The sequence below is a fragment of the Alligator mississippiensis genome, chromosome 4 (assembly GCF_030867095.1).
Source record: "Alligator mississippiensis isolate rAllMis1 chromosome 4, rAllMis1, whole genome shotgun sequence".
Classification (NCBI taxonomy): domain Eukaryota; kingdom Metazoa; phylum Chordata; order Crocodylia; family Alligatoridae; genus Alligator; species Alligator mississippiensis.
In genome coordinates, this window is record NC_081827.1 from 129,206,193 (window position 1) to 129,227,987 (window position 21,795).

Consider the following 21,795-nt stretch of genomic DNA (forward strand, 5'->3'; position numbering starts at 1 on the left):
CTGCATCCAGTTCTGGACACCACACTGCAAGAAGGATGTGGCCAAGCTCAAAAGGGTGCAGAGAAGGGCCGTGCATGATCAAGGGCCTGGGGAACAGGTTCTATAAGGAGAGACTTTGGGATCTGGGACTGTTCAGCCTGAGCAAAAGAAAGCTGAGGGGTAACTTGATAGCCGTCTACAAATATGTCAAGGGAGAACACCAGGACCTAGGTGAACAACTTTTTGGAAAAGCCTCCTGTGATTGCTTGCACCTTGAGTGCTGCCCGGCATAGGGAATGCATCAAAGGTCATCAGGGCATTAAGCTTCCTATAATCTGTGCACATGTGCAGTAACCCATCAGGCTTGACCACGGGCACAATGGGGCTACACCAAGGGCTATGGGACGGTCGTATAATTCCCTGTTCCTACATCTTATCTCCCGCCGTATTTCCTGCTGCCAACGTTGGGGTATTGGCCTCCACCTTTCCCTAACCAGGGCCCCCTGGGGTGTTCTGATCTCAAGTTCCATTCCCGTCACTCGTCCCAGGGTTTCCTGGAACACCGCCCGGAAATCTTCTATCAAGGCCAACAGCTCCTGTCATTGTTGGCTATCCAGTTCTTTGCCTATCTGCACCGATCCTTCCTCTGGGGATCTGCTTAACCCAGGGCAGAGCAGTCCCAGGTCCTCCCCCGTCTCCTCTTCTTGTGCCATCCAGCCCTGTTGGGTTTTCCCCTCCTTAAGCAGGTTCACATGGTAAATCTGGCACTCCCGGCAGTGTCCCGGCTTGAGTAATTCATAATCAACTGGCCCCGCTTGTCGAACTACTGTAAACAGGCCTTACCACATTGCGAGCTGTTTGCTTGAGGAGGCTGGAAGTGACACCAAAACCATGTCTCCAGGCTGGAAGGTTTGAGTTCTTGCCTTCTTATTATAGTGAGTTTCCTGTTGCTCTTGGGCGCTCCTCAAATTTTGACTGGTGATCCGTTGGGCCCTGGTGATCTGGTCCTGCAATTCTTGGCGGTATCTCTCCACCAATATTCCTAACCCCACCAGCCGCTCCCATTCTTCCCTGACGACCTGTAGCAGCCCCCTGGGGCTGTGGCTGTACACCAACTAGAACAGGGAGTACTGTGTCGATTCTTGGGGTGCGTCCCTCAGGGCAAACAACAATGGCATTAAGATGGTATCCCACCTCCAGGGGTCTTCCTGCGAGCAACGTCTGATCAAATGCTTGAGGGTCCCATTTAATCTTTCCACAAGACCATTGGTCTGGGGATGGTACACCAAGGTCTTCAACTGGGTGATGCCGAGGGTTTTACATAGGGCTTTCATCATGCCACACAAAGTTTGTCCCCTGGTCCGTGAGTATTTCCTGCGGTATGCCCACCCGTGCTATCCATTTGAGTAATTCTTCTGCCACTCGCGTTGCTGTTATAGACCTCAGAGAAACCACCTCCAGGAACCAGGTGGCATAATCCACCAACATCAAAATATATTAATACCCATTACGGGACTTTGGGAGGGGGCCCACTATATCTAGCACAACTCGGGAGAATGGTGTTTCTATTATCAGCATGGGATTCAAGGGTGACCTAGGGGGCCTCCATTCTTGAGCCCTCTGGCACTCCGGGCAAGCAGTCCCCCACCTTTCCCCATCCTCTTGTAGACGTGGCCAAAAGAATTCTTGGACCAGCCTAGCCCGGATCTTAGTCCATCCCAAATGGCCCCCCACTAGGGAGTCATGAGCCAATCTCCATACTGCACGGCAGAGTGAAGACAGGACCACTAGCTGTCTCCCTTTCATAGTGCCCTCCTCAGCCTGTTGGACCCAATACAATAACCCCCTGATTACCTCAAAGCCGGGACGATTCCATGACAATCCTTCCCCAGGGTCTTCAGCCCATAGCCGCTTGAGTTCCAGGGCTTCATGTTGGGCCTGACGGAACTGGGCTGCACTCACTAGCTGCTCCAGGTTGATACTGCCCAATGCTACTTCTTTGGGTGGGTTGGGCTCTCACCGGCCCAGCCTTCTCCCCTCCTGAGCCGCTTCCTTTCTTCTTCCGCAGCTTGCCCCCACTCGAGGACTGTGTAGAAGGACCCCCATTCTCACCCAAGGATCATCTCACAGGTCGGGGCTAGTCCAACTCCAGCTCACTGCGAAACTCCATCACCCTGAATGGCAAATAACAGCTCTGGAACTGCATCTCCCCACCTCTAGTATACAGGTCATCGTTAGGGGTCCAGAGTCCTTCCGCCCCATCTGTGGGGTGAGGTCCATGTGGAGTAGGGACTGGGAACACCCCGTGTCCAGCATTGCCCTGACTGCCTTGCCCCCAATCCAGGCAGTTACAACAGGGAGGTTCCACCCTCCTTCTTGAACGGTGAACCCAAAACTGCAATCCATGGGCTCTCCCTTCTCCGTCTCCTTGCCTTTCTCACGGGGCAGAGTGTATCCCACTGGCCCGCGGCTCAACTCACTCAGGCCCATGCCACATTCACGGGAGATGTGTCCCGTTCGCCCACAGCAATAGCACACCACCCCTCTCGGTGTTCCTCGTCTTGAGCCCGTCCACCTCCCCCCTTCGTTCAGCAGGCCCTCCTTCGAGGTCCGTGAGCCTCGCCCATATCCTCTTTCATTTTCTGAATAAGTGAATGCCTCAGCCAAGTGGAGAGCTTCTTCACTGGTCTGCGGCTGGTGTCTCCGTACCCATCTCTGGGTGTCTTCTTCCAAATCCCAGAGGAACTGCTCTAGTAGGATTTGGTCCATCACCCCCTCACGGTCAAACTTGCCTGCCAGTAACCATTTATTGAGCGAGTCCCGTAAAGCTTGCAACAAGCCTCGGGGTCACTTAACTTCTCTGGGCTTTCGGGCACTGAAGGCCTGCCTGCGACTTTCCGGAGAGATCTTGAGCCTGTACAGGACTGCCGCCTTGACCGCCTCATAATCGCGGGCTTCCTCCCTCAACAGGGCCTGGTAGGCGGCTTGGGCCTGATCTATCACCAGCGCACCTAGGTGGTGGCCCCACTGACTATGGCCCAGCCCTGTCTGGATAGCGGTCCTCTTGAAGGCTTCTATAGAAGCCTCGGGATCATCTTCCCTTGTCATTCGGGGCATCTTGTATAGAGCAACATTAAGCTGCATCCACTCTTGCTGGTGTGCGCCTTGTAACTGTTGCACCTCCAGCACTTGCCCTATGGCCTGAATTGCCTGTGTAAGTAGCGTGGTATGAGCTATTGCTGGCGGTTGCATCTCTGCTTAACCCCGGGTAGGGGTCTCTGTCCCGTTGATGCTGTAAAGGGTTCCCAGCCAATGCACCACTGTGACCGCTCGCATCTTGCATGCTGCCCGGCGTGTCAGGTGTGTAGCCCCTCCCCTAACTTGCCTGCCACGACTTTGATGTTAAACTATCAAGAGGGGGAGTTTCAGTGGAGATCTTCCCAGGAGGCCCGACCGACTGACCGACGGCAGTACTCCTCACAATTGCTTGGCACTCCTCACAATTGCTTGGCGCAATGTTCCACGGGGCTCGGCCTCCCCTACACCCCATCCACTTGCCAACCGGGTGGATATTCATAAACGGTGATTTTCACCCCTGTAGGATGGCCCGGGGCCTGCCTCCCCTGGTCTCTTTTGCTTTTTCCCCTTCTCAGGGCTTTTTTTCCTCAGAAGAAATATTCCCTTGAGGAGGAGAGGGCTGCAGAGCTGCCTCCTTTACCCCTGCCTCCTCTAGGGGGCTCAAATGCCTCCTTAGCCCTGCTGCCTGCAGGGAACTCCAAGGCTTCCTCTGGCTCCTCTTCCATGGGGAGCTGGAGGACTTCCCCTGCTCTGCCTCCTGCAGGGGGCTCAAAGGTTTCCCTTGTGCTGCCTGCGGGAGCTGTGCAGGCTGTGTCACTCCCTTCCCATGCTGGAGCCACAGCACACCTAGCGTGCTGCCCGCCAGCACTCTCTCTCTCCAGCTCTCCCCCCCCCCCCCCCGGTTCCAGTGGGGCATTTAAACTTTCCCACGGCGGCCAATACAGACGCCGGGATTGGTCCGTCTGTTTCCCGTGCCAGAAACAGCTGATTAAACAGCCAGCGTAACGCCGGTTTCCGCAGCTGTGGTCATGGTCCCAGCTCCTGCTCTGGCTGCCCCGCGGGAGGTAAGTTATCCCCGCTGGGGATCTGTTTCTGGGGTATGCGGCCCACAGGGGTTACCCTCCCCTCTTCAAGAGCCTGTGGTGGTGCCTCGCCGCCACACCTCCCCCCCGGGAAGACGCAGACTAATGGACATAAGCTAGTCGAGGAGAAGTTTTGGCCAGACATAAGGAAAAACTTCTTTTCTGTACAGGTAACTAGAATCTGGAACACACTTCCAGCAGATGTGGTACAGCCACCATCTCTGGCAATCTTTAAGAGGAGGCTGAACAAATACCTCATTGATCTCATTTGAGCCTAATTACCTCTTGCCCATTGCAGGGGACCAGACTTGATGATCTTATAGGTCCCTTCTGGTCCTTCTTTCTATGATTCTATGATTCTAATGCTGATGCATCAAGAAGGAATTAAGCCATAGCAAGTTTAAATCTGGTATTTCCTAACTTTTGAGTTATTCACTTTACAATGAAGTATTTAGCATGCAATATAGAAATACTGCAATAAAAGTTATAAGTAAAATAACAACAACAACTCTGCCAATACAAATCTCTTGAACTGACATCAAAAGCCACAATTTGCAAAAAGAAGTTTCTCCCACTGCAAAGGATGCAAACTGCAGCTCTCTACCTAATTAGAGAGGCCTGCTCCACAGCCCTGTGAAGTCAATGGAAGCTTATATCTGACAGAAGCTGTGATATACAGCCAAGCCCTCAGATACCACTGAATCTACACTGAGGAGAACCCCCAGGATTGCCACCTCACCAATCTTAAAAAGGCTTTCACCCAACAAGGACACCCCGCCTTAGAGATACATCGCACATTTGAAAGAGCCACCTAGATACCACGTGAAGAATTTCTGCAGTACAGAAGAAAAAACCCCACGAATCGCACACCGCTGATTATGACAAATCACCCCTCCCTCGAACCCATACAGAAAATCCTCAAATAATTACAACCCATACTAGAAAGAGACCCTATTCTTAAAGAGACTTTCCCAGAACCACCCATCCCAGCATTCAAACAAGCACCAAACCTTACTAAACTCATCACCAGAAGCAAACTTCCTCAGGCCCAGAACATACCAAATGGATCCAGACCGTGCCATGACAAGAAATGCAAAACCTACCAATATATCTCTACCACCCCCACAATTACTACACCCCACAACAGAGCCATCAGTATCCCTGCATCTTACAGCAGCACCTCCAGAAATATAATATATCTCATACAATGCACCAAATGCCCTGATGAAAAATACGTAGGAGAGACCAAGCAATCAGATATCTATCAAAGACAAGAATACCTAATTACCTGTGGGGACAGATTTCTCACAAGAAAACCACTCCCTCTCCAATCTCTCAGTTCTAATCCTCAAAAGACACTTACAAAACACTGCTCAGAGACGAGCCTGAACTTCACTTCATCAACCTCCTGGATACAAAAAATCATGGACTAAATATAGACCTTGGATTTACAACACATTAAACTGCCTGACATCTGACTCCCCAGGTACCTCTCCACTATTTAGCTGCTACATTCATCCCCCTTTTCCCCCCCACCCAGCCCATCTCTCACCCAGTGACTCCTCAATTTACATCTTCACTAACTGCCTATCTTGTATGCATACCAGCCTCTGGCTTCTTTACTATTCATTCCATCCAGGAAGAGCACACACCAACTGCAGAGACTTCCTCAGCCTAATGAAGGGTTTTTAAATCTGAAAGCTTGCTAAAAAAAAAGTCCAACTATTTAAGTTGGTCTAATAAAAGATATCAGATTCACCCAAAGAACCTTGTCTGCCTATATCAGACATATCATACATTTTGGTGCAGCTACACTAATTACTGCAATCATAAGTAATTTCAAGTGTGGACACTGACTTAAAAGCTTCTCTTTTTCTCCCTACAGATGCACACAGAACTAGGATGGATGACAGGCAGCAACAAAAATGTTTTAAATAACATCTGTTAAAGGGGTAGCTATTGCATTTTGTCATGTGCTATTCTTTCATCATATTATAATGGCACACAAATACAAAAAAAGAAAAACATTTAAACCCCCAAAATATTAAGCTAGGAATGTACATTTAGAAAAATTGAAAAAAGGAGTTATAGTTAAAGCAGGACAAAAACAAAGGAAAATATTTGCAAAAAAAATTCAGAAACTGTTGTCAAATACTAAAATCAACCAGGTCTGGTTGTTCCAAATATCTTGTGCCTTGGTTACCATCTAAAATAAGTGCCTCTTTGCAGTATTTTGGAAGCTTAAATTAGCTTGAAATTTGACACTATTTCATGGTCAAAACAGTGTAAATGGACCTTATCGGATACATGTATGTGAGATGTTTGCCACAAAGTTGCCTAATTAGCTCCACAGTAAAACCTCAATGTCTGCACATGCAGCTCTATTAGGCCACAGGAAACTAATTAACTCTGCCACAGGTTAGTACTTGTAAATACAAGTACTATCCTATGGCAGAGTTCTTTAGTGCACAGCAGCACACACGTAGATGCTGACGGGACTGACTGGGGCATGAGGGTGCTTCAGTGCAGGGGTGGCAAGCCCCACACTGGAGCACCCTTATGCCCCTGCTAGCCCCTCCACAGCACATTGAGCCTGGGCTTGCAGGCTGACCCCTGGGCTTCCTGCCAGCTGGGGCTGCTCCAGCCCAGCTCAACGTGCTACAGTCCTGGGCACAAATTCAAACATGGCACCTGTAAGCAAAACTGCGGTGCAATATGTGCCAGAGTTTATTGCTCCATGCTATGTTTAGAGCATTGGTTCTGTGTTAATTGTACATTGTAGATGCACCCAATGTAAATTAAACTTACGCCTCTTCCCATATTTTCCAACTATTCTTAGTGTCGTTTCTGTTCATACATTGCACACTTATTTTTCACTTAGCATACTGAAGCTCCATAGTAGTCCAGACCTAGAGCATCAGCAGATTTTGGAACTCTCATTGTCTTGTACTCCAGACGTTTGCCTAAAAGACTGTAATGTAGATCAGACTTTGTGGACTACACATCAAGCTGTAGCCCCTACATATTAAACAACTCCCCTCAGTAACTTACCTCTGAACTTCTTGGGAGGGTTAGCGAGGTCCCCTGCCTCTGGCTGAACCACACATCTATCATCCACTAATCTAGAAAAACAAACATTTTAAATGATTATACATCTATCATAGGCAACTGTGTGTCCGATTGTATACACATATCCATGATACTACACGGGTAAAGCAATTTACATGCATTTTCATTTCAAGTCAATCATTTGAAAAATATCACACACACCATTGTTTTTCCTCTAAAGTATCTGTGCTCTCCCCTTATAGAAGAGGCTTTGTTTTGTAGCACCCATTAAAGCTGATATTGAGAACTATCTTTGTTTAAAATAGGGTTAAAATCCCTTTCATAACAATGTGTGCATTAATACTATGTGTAAAAATCTTAATTCTGAACATTAGATTGTCTACCTCGGCAGGGTGGGGGAAGGGGGGGGGGGGGGAATGTCTCTGCGATTCTCACAGCCAAACTCCTGACTGCAGATGCAAAGTCCTCCCAAGTCAATGGAAAGACTCCAGTCAACCTCAATGGACTGTAAACTACAGCCTTGAAGAGTCATTTTGGGCAGTTAGTATTGCACCATACACAGAAGAAGGAAAAGACAGGCAGTGCTACATTTGCCATACCATGCTGACTTGGGCGCCTGTGCTGCAAGCTATTGTCATATTGAATGTAATATTTGAATGTTTGTAATAGTTGCCCATTAGCCAGTTTAGGAAGAAGACAAGATTTATCTTCTTATCTAGGCCATTGTTTTGGTCTATGTGCGGAAGGTCCTGACTTTGCTCAAAGTCTTAACTCTTAATTTTATCTTTAGAGGCCTTTAACAAAGTTAACCTAAAACTGACCCTTAAGCAAACATCCCACATTCTGAGAAATCAAACCCTAGGGCCTTTGAAAAAATTGGAAAGAAAAGGTCACTTGCAGTGGTATGGAAGTTCCCCAAAGTAATTAAAATGGTCAACAAAAGAAACTAATTACCAAGCAAAAGAATCTGTTGAGTAAGATCTGAGCCCAAATTTGGGAGTAGTGACAGGTTTGGGTAGGAGGGGCCCAAGACGGCAACTCACTCAATAAAAACTGTAACCTACTGTCCCAATTTGGAGGTAACCTCACTTGCAGAACAACGAAGGAAGAATCGCAAGTGTAGGCCGGATCAGACTGATCACCTGAACCACCCTCTCCATGAACACGAATCTCTTAGTTCACGCTGAAGCCGCAGAGCACCCGAAAGGGACTGAAGGAAGGGGACTTAGTCCTATCAGTATTGAGGCCAGCCCATTGAACCGTATTGCTGAGGTGAGCCCATTGAACCATACTACTGAGGCCAACCCATTAAACTGTACTACTGAGGAATGAAACCATATCTAGGTGTTTGGCTTCTCAGAATTCTAGAATTGTAAGTATATTATGAAAAATAATAGTATTGATTCAAATTTAACTTTTAGTTGTAAATGTAGTTGTTTTTGTAATACTAATTCTTATAGCATTGTTTGGGAAGGAAGTACATTCGGAGCATTGTTTCTGATATATGTAGTTATTGTGTTCTTAATGTTTGTGGTATTTCTTAAAGCTAAGCAGTGTTATATGCGTAGCAAAGAATTTTAAAATAAAATTGTGTTGTATGAATTAAGTGTGTAATCATTGTGAAATTGTGCAATCAACTAACTACTCCCCTAGCCAGTGCATCAAACGAATCAGTAAGTTGTGTGGGATCTTCTCTATTCTATAACCCACTAGAGACAGCTATTCCATGCATGCAGATCCCTGCACCTAAATGACCCCCACTTTAAAATAATCAACTGAAGCTCCTTGATGCTCCAGGTGAACCAGTTTACAGTAGCATTTCCCAAATTCTGGAGCACACCCCCTTGGGGGGGCATGAAGTGTTCCTAGAAGTGTCCCCCTCCTCAGCCACCACCACTGCTTTTCCCTGTCACTCTTCTCCATGCCTCTGACTGCTGCCAGCAATGGGAATCAGTGGTGGAGCAAGCTGCAGTAGCAGCTGAATTAAGGGAGTGTGGGAAGGCCCAACTTTACTACAGCAGGCTGTAAACCCACAAGGTTTAGGAACCACTGGCTTATATAACTGGACCATATGATCTGTGGTGACTTGCTGTTCCTCAGTACCTGTTCCTAAACCTCAGGGTGAAAGCAAGAATGAAGCTTTATTCTCTTCTTGGAAGAAAAAGAGTAGAGGATGAAACACCCTTTACAAGTATAAATAACTGCACAGGTGTTACTATTTCAAGCTTATATGATAGTATTAAAGCTTGTAGATTCTGCAGGTCACGTTTACTTGGAGGTAAAATGGCAGCATTCACTTGAGCAGGTCTGGTATTTCAAAGGTTAAAAGCAGCAGGAAGACAAGTATGTTTAATGAAATGCTGATGATACCTGATGTACAGAAGTACCCTATAAAAGATACTACAGCATCTGTCAAACATTAACTGGATTGGTTTAAATGCTAAATATTAAAGCACCCAAATATATTGCCTTATACATATATTATGGTGGAAAAAATTAGGAAGATCTATGAAAAGAAGCTGAGCAATTCTGTCACAAAAAAGAAACAAAATAACATTTATTTTTATTCATCAAGAAACACTGTTTATCATATGCATGAGTAATCTGAATCTAAATTAAAGCCTCAGATTTACAGGCTAACTTTAAAGAGGGTATAACTCTTTGCATTTAATCAAGTGGTCTGAGATCTTCAGATAAATGCCACTATAGAAACATAGGCAAACAAGGTTCCTTGAGTGAATTTGATATCTTTTATTAGACCAACCCAAATGGTTGGAGAATGGTTATTAAGCAAGCTTTCGGGTTCAAAAACCCTTCGTCAGGCTAAGGAAGCTTCAGCAGTTGGTGTGTGCTCTTCCTGGATGGAAACATGAATGAACTGAATGTCACAATACCTCTGTGAAAGAACCAACCGCTCCTATCTCCTCTCTACTGATTGCTCAGATCTTACATGAATTGCCCAAGGTCCCAAAGCTCCTTAGTGAAAGAGCCAAAATTAGAATGCAGGGATCATGCCTCTCAATCAACTGTCCTAGCCACCAGACAGCATCCCTTCTCAAGGTAGTGCTCTTAAGAGCAGCAGTCAAATGCCACCTGTTCTACATACAAGAGGGACAGGCAATAATCTGAGCTGTTAAAGTGATTGATAATAGACTACAACCCAGGTCTGCAGTGGCAAAGTTGTCCTAGGTGCATGTATCCTACTACTGGACCTGATTTAATAGCACACTAGCATGCAAGACTCCCACTAAATTAAAGGACTGTGGGATCAGGATTGTTACCCTGCTATACTCTCCTAATTTTTCAGTCTTAACACTTTAGTTTTTTACTTCACAACTTCCCTTTTACCTGTAAATAGGCATATATAATATAAAGTTCTAAATCTTTGGTCACAGATTACAATTCTCAAATTTTAATATGGATTCATATAGTTAATAAAAAAGATTAAGTGGTGCTTATAATGTGTTACAACTTAAATAAACAAGATTAAAAAAGACCATAAACTACAGCTACCAGAAAGCCCATTAAGTGTGGCACCACACTTCCTAAATATAAATTTAATTTTCCTTCAGGAAGTATATTGTAAATAATGTGTCTATTTAAAACAATTATATGGGAAAATAATATTTAAGTATATGCTGCCATACTGTCACAAGTTAATAGTAGCCCTTGTGAGCTCTTTAGTGGAAATGCATCAGAAGAAATAATGTATGGGTCAGTCAAATTAAAGGCCAGTTTCTGCATGCATTCAATTTGGTAGAATCAGGATAGTACACATGAATTTGCTACATTAACAAGCTCCTAGATTTAGGAAAGAGGAGCAGAACAATCTGCTCAAATGTATTTTGTTTCCAAAAGCAAGAATTAAAAACAGTACTAATAAGCATGGAATTAGTAGCTAAGTATCCCTAAACAATTCTGACAGTAATTTCAGGAGCAGGTATGGAGATCTGCTAGGGAGAAGTGAAGAAATACTTATGAGAACAGAAAGGGAACAGCAAATGGATTTAGCAGCACAGAGGACCATGTTTTACCAGGGGTCAGTGATTCATCAGGGATTAATATAAATAGGACTGAAAGTAGGGACTGGAGTTTAAGAAAAGTCGATCGTGCAAAATGCTCATTTAAAGAGCAAGGAATTGCTAGGACTGCAAAACCACAGGGGCAGCTGTCTGAAGAAGTAAAACCCTGCTCCCCGTCCCTTGAGTCATTGAACAGAGTCCCTAAACCTGAACTCCAGAAAGATCCCTGGAATTTGTAAGCAAAAGTTAAAGGCCTACCACCACAAAGCAGCTTCTGCTCTAACATGGGACCATCACCAGACTCCCATTAACTAACTTACAAGGGGCAGAATGTTTACAATATTTTATTATAGAAATATGTTGTTATTCTGCTCTTTGAAACTGTCTGTAGGATCAAGTATTCAAATCAACCACTAATCTATCATTTTTGTAGATGAAGAAAGTGAAGAACAGGAGGAAAGGAAAGAAAGCCATATTACTCAATTTAACACATCGGAAAGCATGCTCCAAAAAAATTAAGCGTATGTGTAGACAAAACAGGGGCCCTAAATTGAAACAGTGGGTTTTAAAAAACACTGCTTCAATTTAGAGCTGATTAAACCCCCGTGTTGTGCACACACCCCACTAATTACTTGCCCCTCTGGGAGGGAGGGGAAGGCGAGCTGATGGCTGGCAGAGCGGTCCCTGAGCTGTGGAAGGACCGGTGCTTCCCTCTGCAACAGCAGCGACCCCTGGCTTGGGCAGTCCCAGGGGACACCGCAGCTGCAGAAGGGAGCACCATGCCCCCACACAGCTCATGCAGGCAGGCAGGCTCCAGGGGGGCTAAAAAAAAAGATCAGGCTCACCGCTTTTCTTGGGCAGAGCTGCTTTCCTGGGCTTCTGTCAGGCTGACTGCAGGACTTCTTGCAGAGCCGTGGAGCTGCATGGAGCCTGACGCTTTGCTCTGTGGCTATAGGGGCAGCAAACTAAAACTCCTCAAAGAAGCTGTAGTTTGCTGCACTCCAAGTCATTTAAGGTGCATTAGGCCACCAAATTTCCTACAGTAGCTGAAATAAATGCGCAATGCACCGATAAGACGTGTGAACATCAACACCATTAAAGCAGTGCAAAAGCATTTAGCCTGCTTTAAAGTGTCATGCACACGCCTCTCATTTTGTCTATACTTGACCTAAGTGGCCAGTGGTGAGTCTGCAGCAGAGCCAGGGATTAAATCCAGATCTCCTGAATCCCAGTCCAGTGCTTCAGCCTCTGACACCTAGGGCTAGACACAGAAATTACACATAAACTACTACAAGCAACTGGAAACCTGGTTCAAATCTGTAACACAACAGAAGTTCAGTGCACATAAACCACTTTCAAAATGGCCAGAACCAGTTTAAGATAAACCTGGATGGATGTAGTATCAGACTTAACTGAATTAGGTTAAATCTATTTATTGAACTTCTGTCCCAGATCGCCTCCAGTTTCAAGTTAACTTACAGTACCCCAGCATCTCAGAATGCTTTGCATCTCCCCTGCAATGCCCCCTACCACCTCCTCACAGGGTAGGCAGGCTAGTCTTGGCCCAAGCTTTCTGCTCCAGTCAAGCAGGGAGGCATGCTCTCCTCCCCAGCTTCTGGCCTGGGCCACTGCAGGCATGTGGCTGCATTTCCAGAATCAAAAGTAAATAAATGTCTGTTCACTTGCTTATTGGTTCAATCTACACAATTTAAACTAACCTGAAAAGATTGAATCGATTCAGCTTTAAGCTTAAGTTAACTTGCAAGGATTGAATCAATTCAGCCTCAAGCTTTTTGGATATCTGACCTTAGCCTAGCTCTCAAACAAAACAACTTTCAAAAGAAAGCACAAAACTACGATTAAGCTTCATTTTATATATATATGGAAACTTTTCTACACTTTAGCTCTAGGATTTTCATATATCCATTTAAAGTGTTCAGTTATAATTTCCTTATTACGAATGCTTATTACAGAAGCACTGACCACAGCTCCATAGTCAAAGCTGAGTTTCTTTTTGCACTTAGAAGAGGGACCCAGTTTCTTTGTTTTGTAGGAAAAGCAGTGCATACTCTCCAAACTTACAGTAATTACTCTTTTAAATATGGAATGAATTATATTCCAACCCTACATTTATAAATTAAGAGACAAAAAGCATGTGTTGGTTTGTTACTAAAGCCTGTTAGGAGGGTGCACTTGGTTTTTAAACAATGAGTGATTCATGACTTATGCAATTTGCAGAATAATTCATTCAAAATGCGTAACACCAGGAACAGGCCTAATTGTGAGGCCGTCTAACTGAACAAAAGTTGCAGGTGTTCAACACCTTTGGGGATTCAGGTTCCAAGATTCTTATCTGCTTTTGAAAACCATAATTTGATTTTTTTTAAACTGTCTGTAGTTGTTTTTTTCTTTAAACAAGCCAAGTATTGCAAATCGAGGTGTGACGGGCTAGCTGACAGAGACTTAGCCCAGGGGTTTTGAAAGAGCAAAAGATGATTGGAGGACTTGGGATTCCCTTTCCTCACCAATCCGGCCCCAGAGACTCACCCTCCGTGTCCCCTGATTGGCCCCTTGAGGGGGATAAAAGGGGCAGCGTGGCTGACTCAAGGGAGACCAGCGAGGAACCACAAGGAAGGAGATTCAAAGAGCTGGCAAAGAGCTGAGCCAGCAGGGCGGGAGCAGTTACTGCAGAAGAGCCTGAAGGTGTGGGACCTGCAGGCATCAGGTGGACCCTCAGCAGTGCGGTGTGTGGCCGGCAGGAGAGGCTCCCCACTGGGCTCCAGGTCTGCAGGCAGTCCCTATGAAAGGCTGTAGCCAGCAGGAGAGGCTCCCCAGCTCTAGCAAGGATCTGAGCAGAGACCTGAAAGGTTCCCAGCTCTGCTTCCAGCTCCTCCAATAAGAAGCCAGGAAGCTTGACATGAGGCTGGGGCTCCTGGAAGGTCAAGACCCCTAGCAGCTTAGCACAGTACCAACACTGGTGGCTGAGTGGTAGAGCTTCTGCCTACCTTGTGGGAGATCTGAGCTCAAGTCCCAGCTATAGTGACTGGGGGTGAGTGAGTTAACAGGGAGAAATTCTTCTTGCAGTGGAAAGGGGCCATTGTGTTCTCCCCCTCCAGGTACCTAGGCCCTATATTTCCTTGTCACTTGACATTTTGTATTTTGTGCTTTTTTTTTTTTTATATTTCACCAACCAGTATGGTTTGTTCTGCTGTTTTGTGTTTTCTATTTTGTTAACCCTGTCTTTTGTCAATGAGTGTAAGTGTCTAAACTTTGTTGAATCCTGTCCCCTTGGGGCATTGTAGTGTCCCCTATACCCCCTGGTTTATGCCTATGTTCCCAGTACTGTTCTTTTATTAAAAGGTATATGGCTAAGTCCCCACTGGTGGTCTGGCTCTGCTCTATAAGGGAAGGAGAGTCTCTATACCTCCCACAGCACTTGTGCACCTGCTTTGATCCCTTCAATTGGAGAGGGGGTACCTCTTGGAGTACTGCCCAGGTTACACAGGGTTTTAATATCTTGACATGGAGAGGACTAGGTTGCTACATTATACAGTATAATGAGTTAGCTAGTTAAAATAAGATCTAAATCAAAAGTGTCAAACATATGGCCCCCAGGTCAGGTACAGCGCATGGTGTCCTATGATCTGGCCCATGGGTCTTGGATTGACACCCTACACAGCACATGCTGTATATGGAGTCAGTCTGACACGCAAGCCCTGTACACAATGCAGGGGCTAGGGACAGAAATTACACAAAGTATAAGTAATCAAAAAACAGTTCAAATCTGTAACACAACATAAGTTCAGTGCATATAAACCAATTCAAATGGCCAAAAACGGTTTAAGATGAACCTGGATGGATGTAGTATCAAACTTAACTGATTTAGGTTAAATCAGTTTATTGAACTTCCATCCCAGCTCTCCTCCAGATTCAAGTTAACTTGTGGTCCCCCAGCATCCCAGAATACTTTGTACCTCCCTTGCAACCCCCCCCCCCCCCCAAAGCAGGTGGGTTAGCCTTGGCCCAAGCTATCTGCTGCAGCCAAGCAACGGGACATGCTCTAGTGTCCCCAGGCTTCTGGCCTGGGCCACTGCAGGCATGTGGCTGTATTCTGTATTTCCAGAATCAAAAATGACCGTCTGTTCACTTGCTTATTGGTTCAATCTACACAGCTTAAACTAACCTGCAAAGATCTGTACTTAGCCAGGGTGTTAGTTTGGAACATGAGTGCACGTAGCACATAAACCAGGCCAGCCCTGAATTCTGGAGTTGGTCTGGATCAGCTCACCACCTCCAGCCTGAACCCCGGGCCAGCCCCACGTCACATGTAGCATACGCAACTCATCCAGCCCTGTTCTGGGGCTTGCTCTGAAGGCACCACAAGGGACCAACACAGGATGCATGTGGCACCCTGCCGGACTGGCCCTGCACTTTGGCCCTGGTGCATGGTTCTGTCTGGCCCACAGACTGGCCCAGTGACCCTGATCTGGGTTTGGCACCCCTGATCCAAAGTATAAAGGAACTATTTTATCCATTACATGGAAGTTTTGGAAAGTTTTAAATAGTTTAATAGCTAAAGACAACAGTGCATTGTACTGCATATTCTGATACATACGCAGTAGGTACAACATGATTGCCTTTTAGTTCTGCACACATTGGCTTCATCTGAAAGACAAAGGAAACTTCTGCACATTTCTGGTATGATTTTTTTGTGTGTAAGCTCTTTGGGAGCATAATAAGAGTCTTTGTTCTATGTACAATGCCTATGAATAAATGCTGCACACTTTTTTACTTTTTTTTTTTTTTTTTACTTGTAATCATTAAGTTGTACAGTAATTCAGCATAGTTTAAGGTATATCTATCACCAGTGCTAGGGAAGTCAAGATAATAAGAACCATGCTGGACCTTCCTCATAACCCCTCCATAACGGACTCAGATTGTGAAAGCAACGGTATTCAGAAGATGTCTAATTCAGTCCAGCCAGCACTGCACTGAATGGAATACTTCCTGCAAGCTTCAACAGAAGCACGAAGGTTCCTTTAATATACTGAGCCTCTCAAATCAGTAGTTATCTATTGTATTACTGTAGACAATGCTATTATGTAGAATACCATACTTAAAGATGGAAACCATTTAAAATAAAGATGTATAGGCCTCAGAAATACAGGATGCTTCCCACCATCCAAAAGCAAAAGTCTCAAGGAGTTCTTCGCAACCTTCTTCCTGTGCTTAAGAAAAAGAGTTAATTTCTAATCTCTCAGAAAACTATCACACTAAATCAATGGAGTTACCTGTCTACCCTAGCATGTCTTGATGGTACCAGAGGCTTCCGTGCATGATGCAAGAAGCCTGCACAAAGAAATTACAGAATAACCAGACTGCAGGGAAAGTTCCTTCATAATCCCAAGTGAGTGATTGGTTTATGCTCTAAAAAACACCCTTCTGTACATTTGTTTAAATTCTAAGATAACTCTAGATGTCTTAATTCTCCATCTGTGGTCATTTTGAATCTTACCAAACTCTTGGCTACTTGGGACAAAGTATTCCCTAACTGTCCATTGTGTGAAAAGACATTTCCTTTTATCAGTTCTAAATTTGCCACCTTTCAAATTCATAGAATACCTTGTACTAATTTAATACCATTCCTTATTCTATACATGTCTATTATTTCCACTTGTATTCATTAGAGGTGCATTCATTTTGGCTGATGTGGCCGATAATGCCACCCGTAAATGTCCCATGCACGCGCACAGCTGCAGCGCAGCACTCAGGCAGCCAGGACCACAGCCGAAGAAGCATGGAGAGCAGCCGAGTCCGGCTAGTAAGTTTGTTGGGGGGGGAGGACACAGATCAAGTGCAGGGGAGGGAGTGGGGCACATAGCTGGGGTGAGGCACAGGACAGAGTCACAATCAGCTCATCTACAGGGTGTGAGGGGGGCAGCTCCTGCTACTGCACGCACCCCGGGAGGGCATGGGAGGCATGTGCCCCCAGATCTGTGTACAGGGTGAGGGCAGACTACTGCTGCAGCCTGAGGCTGTGGAAAGCACCAGACTCTTCCCAGCAGGGATTGGGCTGGGCTGGGCTGCGCTCAGGGCATGCGGCAGTGGTGCTAGGACTGAGTTGGAGGGGCTACAGTGAATTTTGGGGTGGCTGCAGGCCCCCCCCCCCATAGCACCCTCCCAGTGCCACTGCCGCCCACCCCAAGCACAGCCTGGCCCAGCCCAACCCTTGCCAGGAAGATCCCAGAGCCGCCCCGCCCCAGCTTGCAGCAGCAGCCTGCCCTCACTCTGTGCACAGATCCAGGATCACACCCCGCATGCCTTCCTAGGGTGTGTGCAGCAGAGGGAGCTGCCACCCTCCCCCTCCTCCCCCGCACCTCCCAGATAAGCTGCTTGCGACTTGGTCTCGCACCCCACCCCAGAACGCATTGCCAGCCCCTTGCCCCAGCCCCACTCCCTCCCTCACTATGGAGACCTTGATCTGCACCCCCATGCTCCCTCTCTCCCCCCAAAACAGACTTACTAGCCATACGCCACTCTCCATGCAGCCCAGCTATATACTGGAATCGGATTAGTATTAGCTGATATGGCTCGTTAAAAAATGGCCATCGGTATTGGCCCAAAAATTCTCTATCGGTACACCCTTAGTATTCATCTCTTGTCTAGAGTGAAGGGTCTCCAACTTCTCTCTCATGAATAGGACAGTACCTAAAAGCTCTCCCTCCCCTAGGATTCTGACAGAAGCCTGGGGGTGAAATTCCCTTCAGCACTTCCTGCTGGTGAGCTGCTGTATTGGGAAAAGAGGGTCTGGTACCAGGATATATCATAGGGAAGTTTTGTTTTACAGGGGCAGATGTTGAAGTAGGATGAGATGTGTATATATGGATAAAGGAATCCCAAGGTAAACATATATGTATAGGGAACATCAGGTGTGTAGAAGTGCACTTGCAAGGGACAGGAATGAGTGGTGAGGAGTAGCACTGGGTTACATTAAGGACATAAAAGTCTAATGAGGTTAAGAGGAAGGTTGACCATGGTAAACATTATATATGCTAAGGAAGCAGCATAAACTAGGCAATCCTGAAGCATCCTACAAATATCCATAGGGCCACCAGTGTCCAGGTTACTTAGGCACAGCCTTTATGGAAATATGACAGAGAACATAAGGAATGTATGTGTCATAACCCAATGATTTTTAGTGCCTCGGCACATTGGAATTTTCCCACCACATGGAGCTTTCTTTGCACGGTGGATTTCTCAGCTGCAGAGAGAAATCCCCGGTGCAAAAGAGTTCCCGCCACACACATGCAAATTCGTACCCCATTATTGGCTGATTCTAAATTAGTCCTACGTGGCAGCTAGCAATTGGCTCGCCAGCCGTACAAAAGGTTAGAGCAGTTTCCACCCAAGTTGGAGGACTCCACAACCACCTCGTGGAGAACTCTGAGCGTGCTGTGGAGCCTAGCAAACTCCGCGTGTCTTGGAGGAGGACAGAGAGGCCTGATCAGCTCTTAGCCACTCCCCATCATAGTGTGATTTGACGTATCCCCCGTGTGAAGAAGCGCTCGTGGAGTCGTACATCAACTCATCTCGGTTCGGTGCAGTTCAGAAGAGATCTCACTTGTGTTTGTCTGTCTGCAACTGCAACTCAAGCAAGTTTCCTCCCTGCACTGTGACCATCAGCAGTGTAAGTAAAGCTTTCTTTATAAAACCAATACGCTTCCATGCCTAACTCTACTCTGTCGTGGAAAAACCCCACCTGACGGTCCGGGCTACTGGCCATAGCCTCAGAGCGACCCTCGGTCCTGACAGTATGGACAAAGTTAAACCACTGAGGACTTTTTGTTGTTTTTGTTGTTTGTAAACACTATTCTATTTGTATCCATGCTGTGTATGCAAACTGCCCCTGGGATACAATTAGCATTTTGGAAAGAACAGTATCTTGGCAGGTGTTCCATTTTTAGAAGAGACTATTTAAATGCCTAAGATATTCTAAAACCTAATGGGCCAAATTCATCCGTGACATAAAACCTATGATGTTAACCAAACTGTACAGAACAAATTTGGCCTTAACTCTTTAATAACCTTGCACTGTCAAAAACAGAAATTAATTTACCTCCTTCCTTATTTTGTGCACAGGCAACACAATGAATAAACATCAAGCAGAAAGTCTGACTGTTCAAATTCCTAGGAATGTGCCATGGAGCAGGTATGATACCCTTACCCAGGGGTTGGCAACCGCTGGCACACGTGCCAAGCATGGCATGCAAGGCCATTTTGCTCGCCACACCACTGCCAGCCTCCCCATCCTGGCGCTGGCTCCAACGGGCACAGTGCCGGCACCAGCTGCCTTCCTGGAGCCTGAGGCTGGGAGACAGCTGGGGCTGGGGTGGAGAGGCAGCTGCTGTTTGCAGCCTCCTGTCTGCAGCCTGTCCAGGTTCTGGGTAGCTGCTGATAGCTATGGAGCCCAGGCAATGCAGGGCTTGCAGCATCAGGCAGCTTCCCTGTGCAGCCCCTCTGTGTGCTGCCATACATGCTGTGCTCCCAGCCCTGCTGCCCTCCCCTGGGCCCTCGGGAGTGCAGCGTGTGCAACCTGGAGCAGCAGCACGCAGAGGGGCTGCACATGGAAGCTGCCTTCCACTGCAAGCCCCGCACTGCTCTGGTCATACTTCTCCTGTGTGCATGGGGGCAGCGCAGGGTTGTGCCCCTCACAGCTGCCCCCACCTGCAGGGGAAGTGTGGCCAGGGCAGCAGGGAGCTCAGAGCAACAGACAGCTTTCGTGCGCCTCCCCGCTGTGCCCTGCCGTGCCAGGTTCCACGCACTGCTCTGCAGAGGCGACAGGGGAGGGCAGCACAGCAAGGAGCACGAGCCTGCAGTGCGAACCTGCCCTGCCCCTGCCCCTCACACAGATCTGGAGGGGCAAAGGTCCCCCACTGCCCCCAGGAGTGCACACTGACCCCGGTAGCTGGTCCCACTTCCTGCCTGAGCCCACAGCAGGCAGCAGCAGTGGGGGAGCCAGCTCCTGCTGCAGCAGCCACTGCCTTATGTTGGGGGCAGGGAGCTGTGGACCTGAGTCCCTGGCTCCATGGGGCCCCCTCTGGCCGGGCTGGGGGGCAGGGACTTTGGGTGGGGGGCAAGAGGCATGAACAGAGCTAGGGGGCAGGGGCATGAGAAGGGCTAGGGGGTTACTGTGGGGGGACCCACACAAAACAAATACACAAGATCAATGGTTGTATCAGAAGTTTTGTTTATTTTTCTGGCATGCCGGCACTCCAGCACCTCCCAAGGTAGTCACAGTGTTTTTTTCAGCACTCCAGACAAAAAGCGTTGCCTACCCCTGCCCTTACCTATACTAAGAATAACTTATTCCTCAAAAAGCTGCATAAGCAAATTGAGAGACTACAAGCCTACAAGTGTCTTCTCATTTCACTGGTTCAGCTTTCACTCTCTTATATCTTGTGATATATTTTTTCACTTGTTTTCCATGCCAGCAGAAGCCTTGTCACCATGAGAAGAGGACATTGTTTATAATGGGCGTCAGCAACACGTGCAGTTGAACAATTTAACACAAGAATAGCCAGGGCAGACCATGTTCAATGCGAGTTCACAAATTACAGTTAAGATACATCTCAAGGGAAACTTCCCTCAAGTTCTGCCCTTCACGGAGAAGTTCCCTTGTTCCACAAACCCCTGCATGTAGAAAACCACTTATCTAAAACACCACCTCACTGAGAATTTTCCTTCAATCCACATAACTTTCTCCCTCACTGCACAGACTGTTACCCCAAATCTCTTCCCCATAATGAACACTCCTTATTCCACACAGCCTCTGACTCTCTCCCCCACCCCTAGTATAGAAACATAATAGGGCTGTGTGAAATACCATCATTTCGTTTTGACATCCGTTTCACCATTTCGAAGGGATAGTGTTTCATTTCATCTCATTTCAAAGCACTGTCCTGTTTCATTTTGTCAAAACTGTTTCAAAGCATTTACATGTTTCGTCCACAGGCTATAATGGGGAATCATGATAACACCTAAAACTTTGTCATTTCTTGCCTGCTTTGGATGAAAATTGCAGGGATGGTAGCCCCTTCTGAGGGCATGAAGCCTGACAAGTTGTAAGGAGATAGGTGCAGGGGTTTCTCAGAAACTGCACCTCAAAGTTCAAAAAGAAAAACTTGTGACACTTGTCAGCGGCGGCAGCCTCCTGTCATCTGGCGCACAGAACCAGGGGCCCGCACCTCCGGAAGGGCTGCGGGGCTGTACCAGCTGCCTCCTGTCATCCAGCACAACGGTAGATGGCAGGGAAGAGCCACGGCTGTGCTCTGAGCAGCTCCACAGCCCCATGGAACTCAACCTGACGGTGGGAGGCAAAGCGCAGCCCTGGCTCTGCCCACCTCCCACCACCAGGCTGCAGAGCCCCATGGAGCTCCGCCTGGTGACGGGTGGCAGAACATAGCCCTGGCTCTCCTGGCCTCCCACTGCTGGGCTGCACTCCAAGTGGCTCTGCAAATAAATTATTTCGGGGTGTGCTTCCCCAACAAGTAAATCCCACCCAGTCG

At 46.9% G+C, this 21,795-nt stretch overlaps 1 protein-coding gene across 3 annotated transcripts in view; it reads right to left on the bottom strand.

Annotated features, from left to right (window-relative positions):
• ITPR2 (inositol 1,4,5-trisphosphate receptor type 2) overlaps positions 1 to 21,795 on the bottom strand; it is a 425,347-nt gene that overhangs the window by 361,750 nt on the left and 41,802 nt on the right. For all 3 annotated transcript variants that reach the window (XM_019498344.2, XM_006270092.4, XM_014607327.3), the window contains exon 2: positions 7,191 to 7,261. In XM_019498344.2, the coding sequence (XP_019353889.1) occupies positions 7,191 to 7,261 (71 nt within the window). The remainder of the gene's footprint in view (positions 1 to 7,190; positions 7,262 to 21,795) is intronic.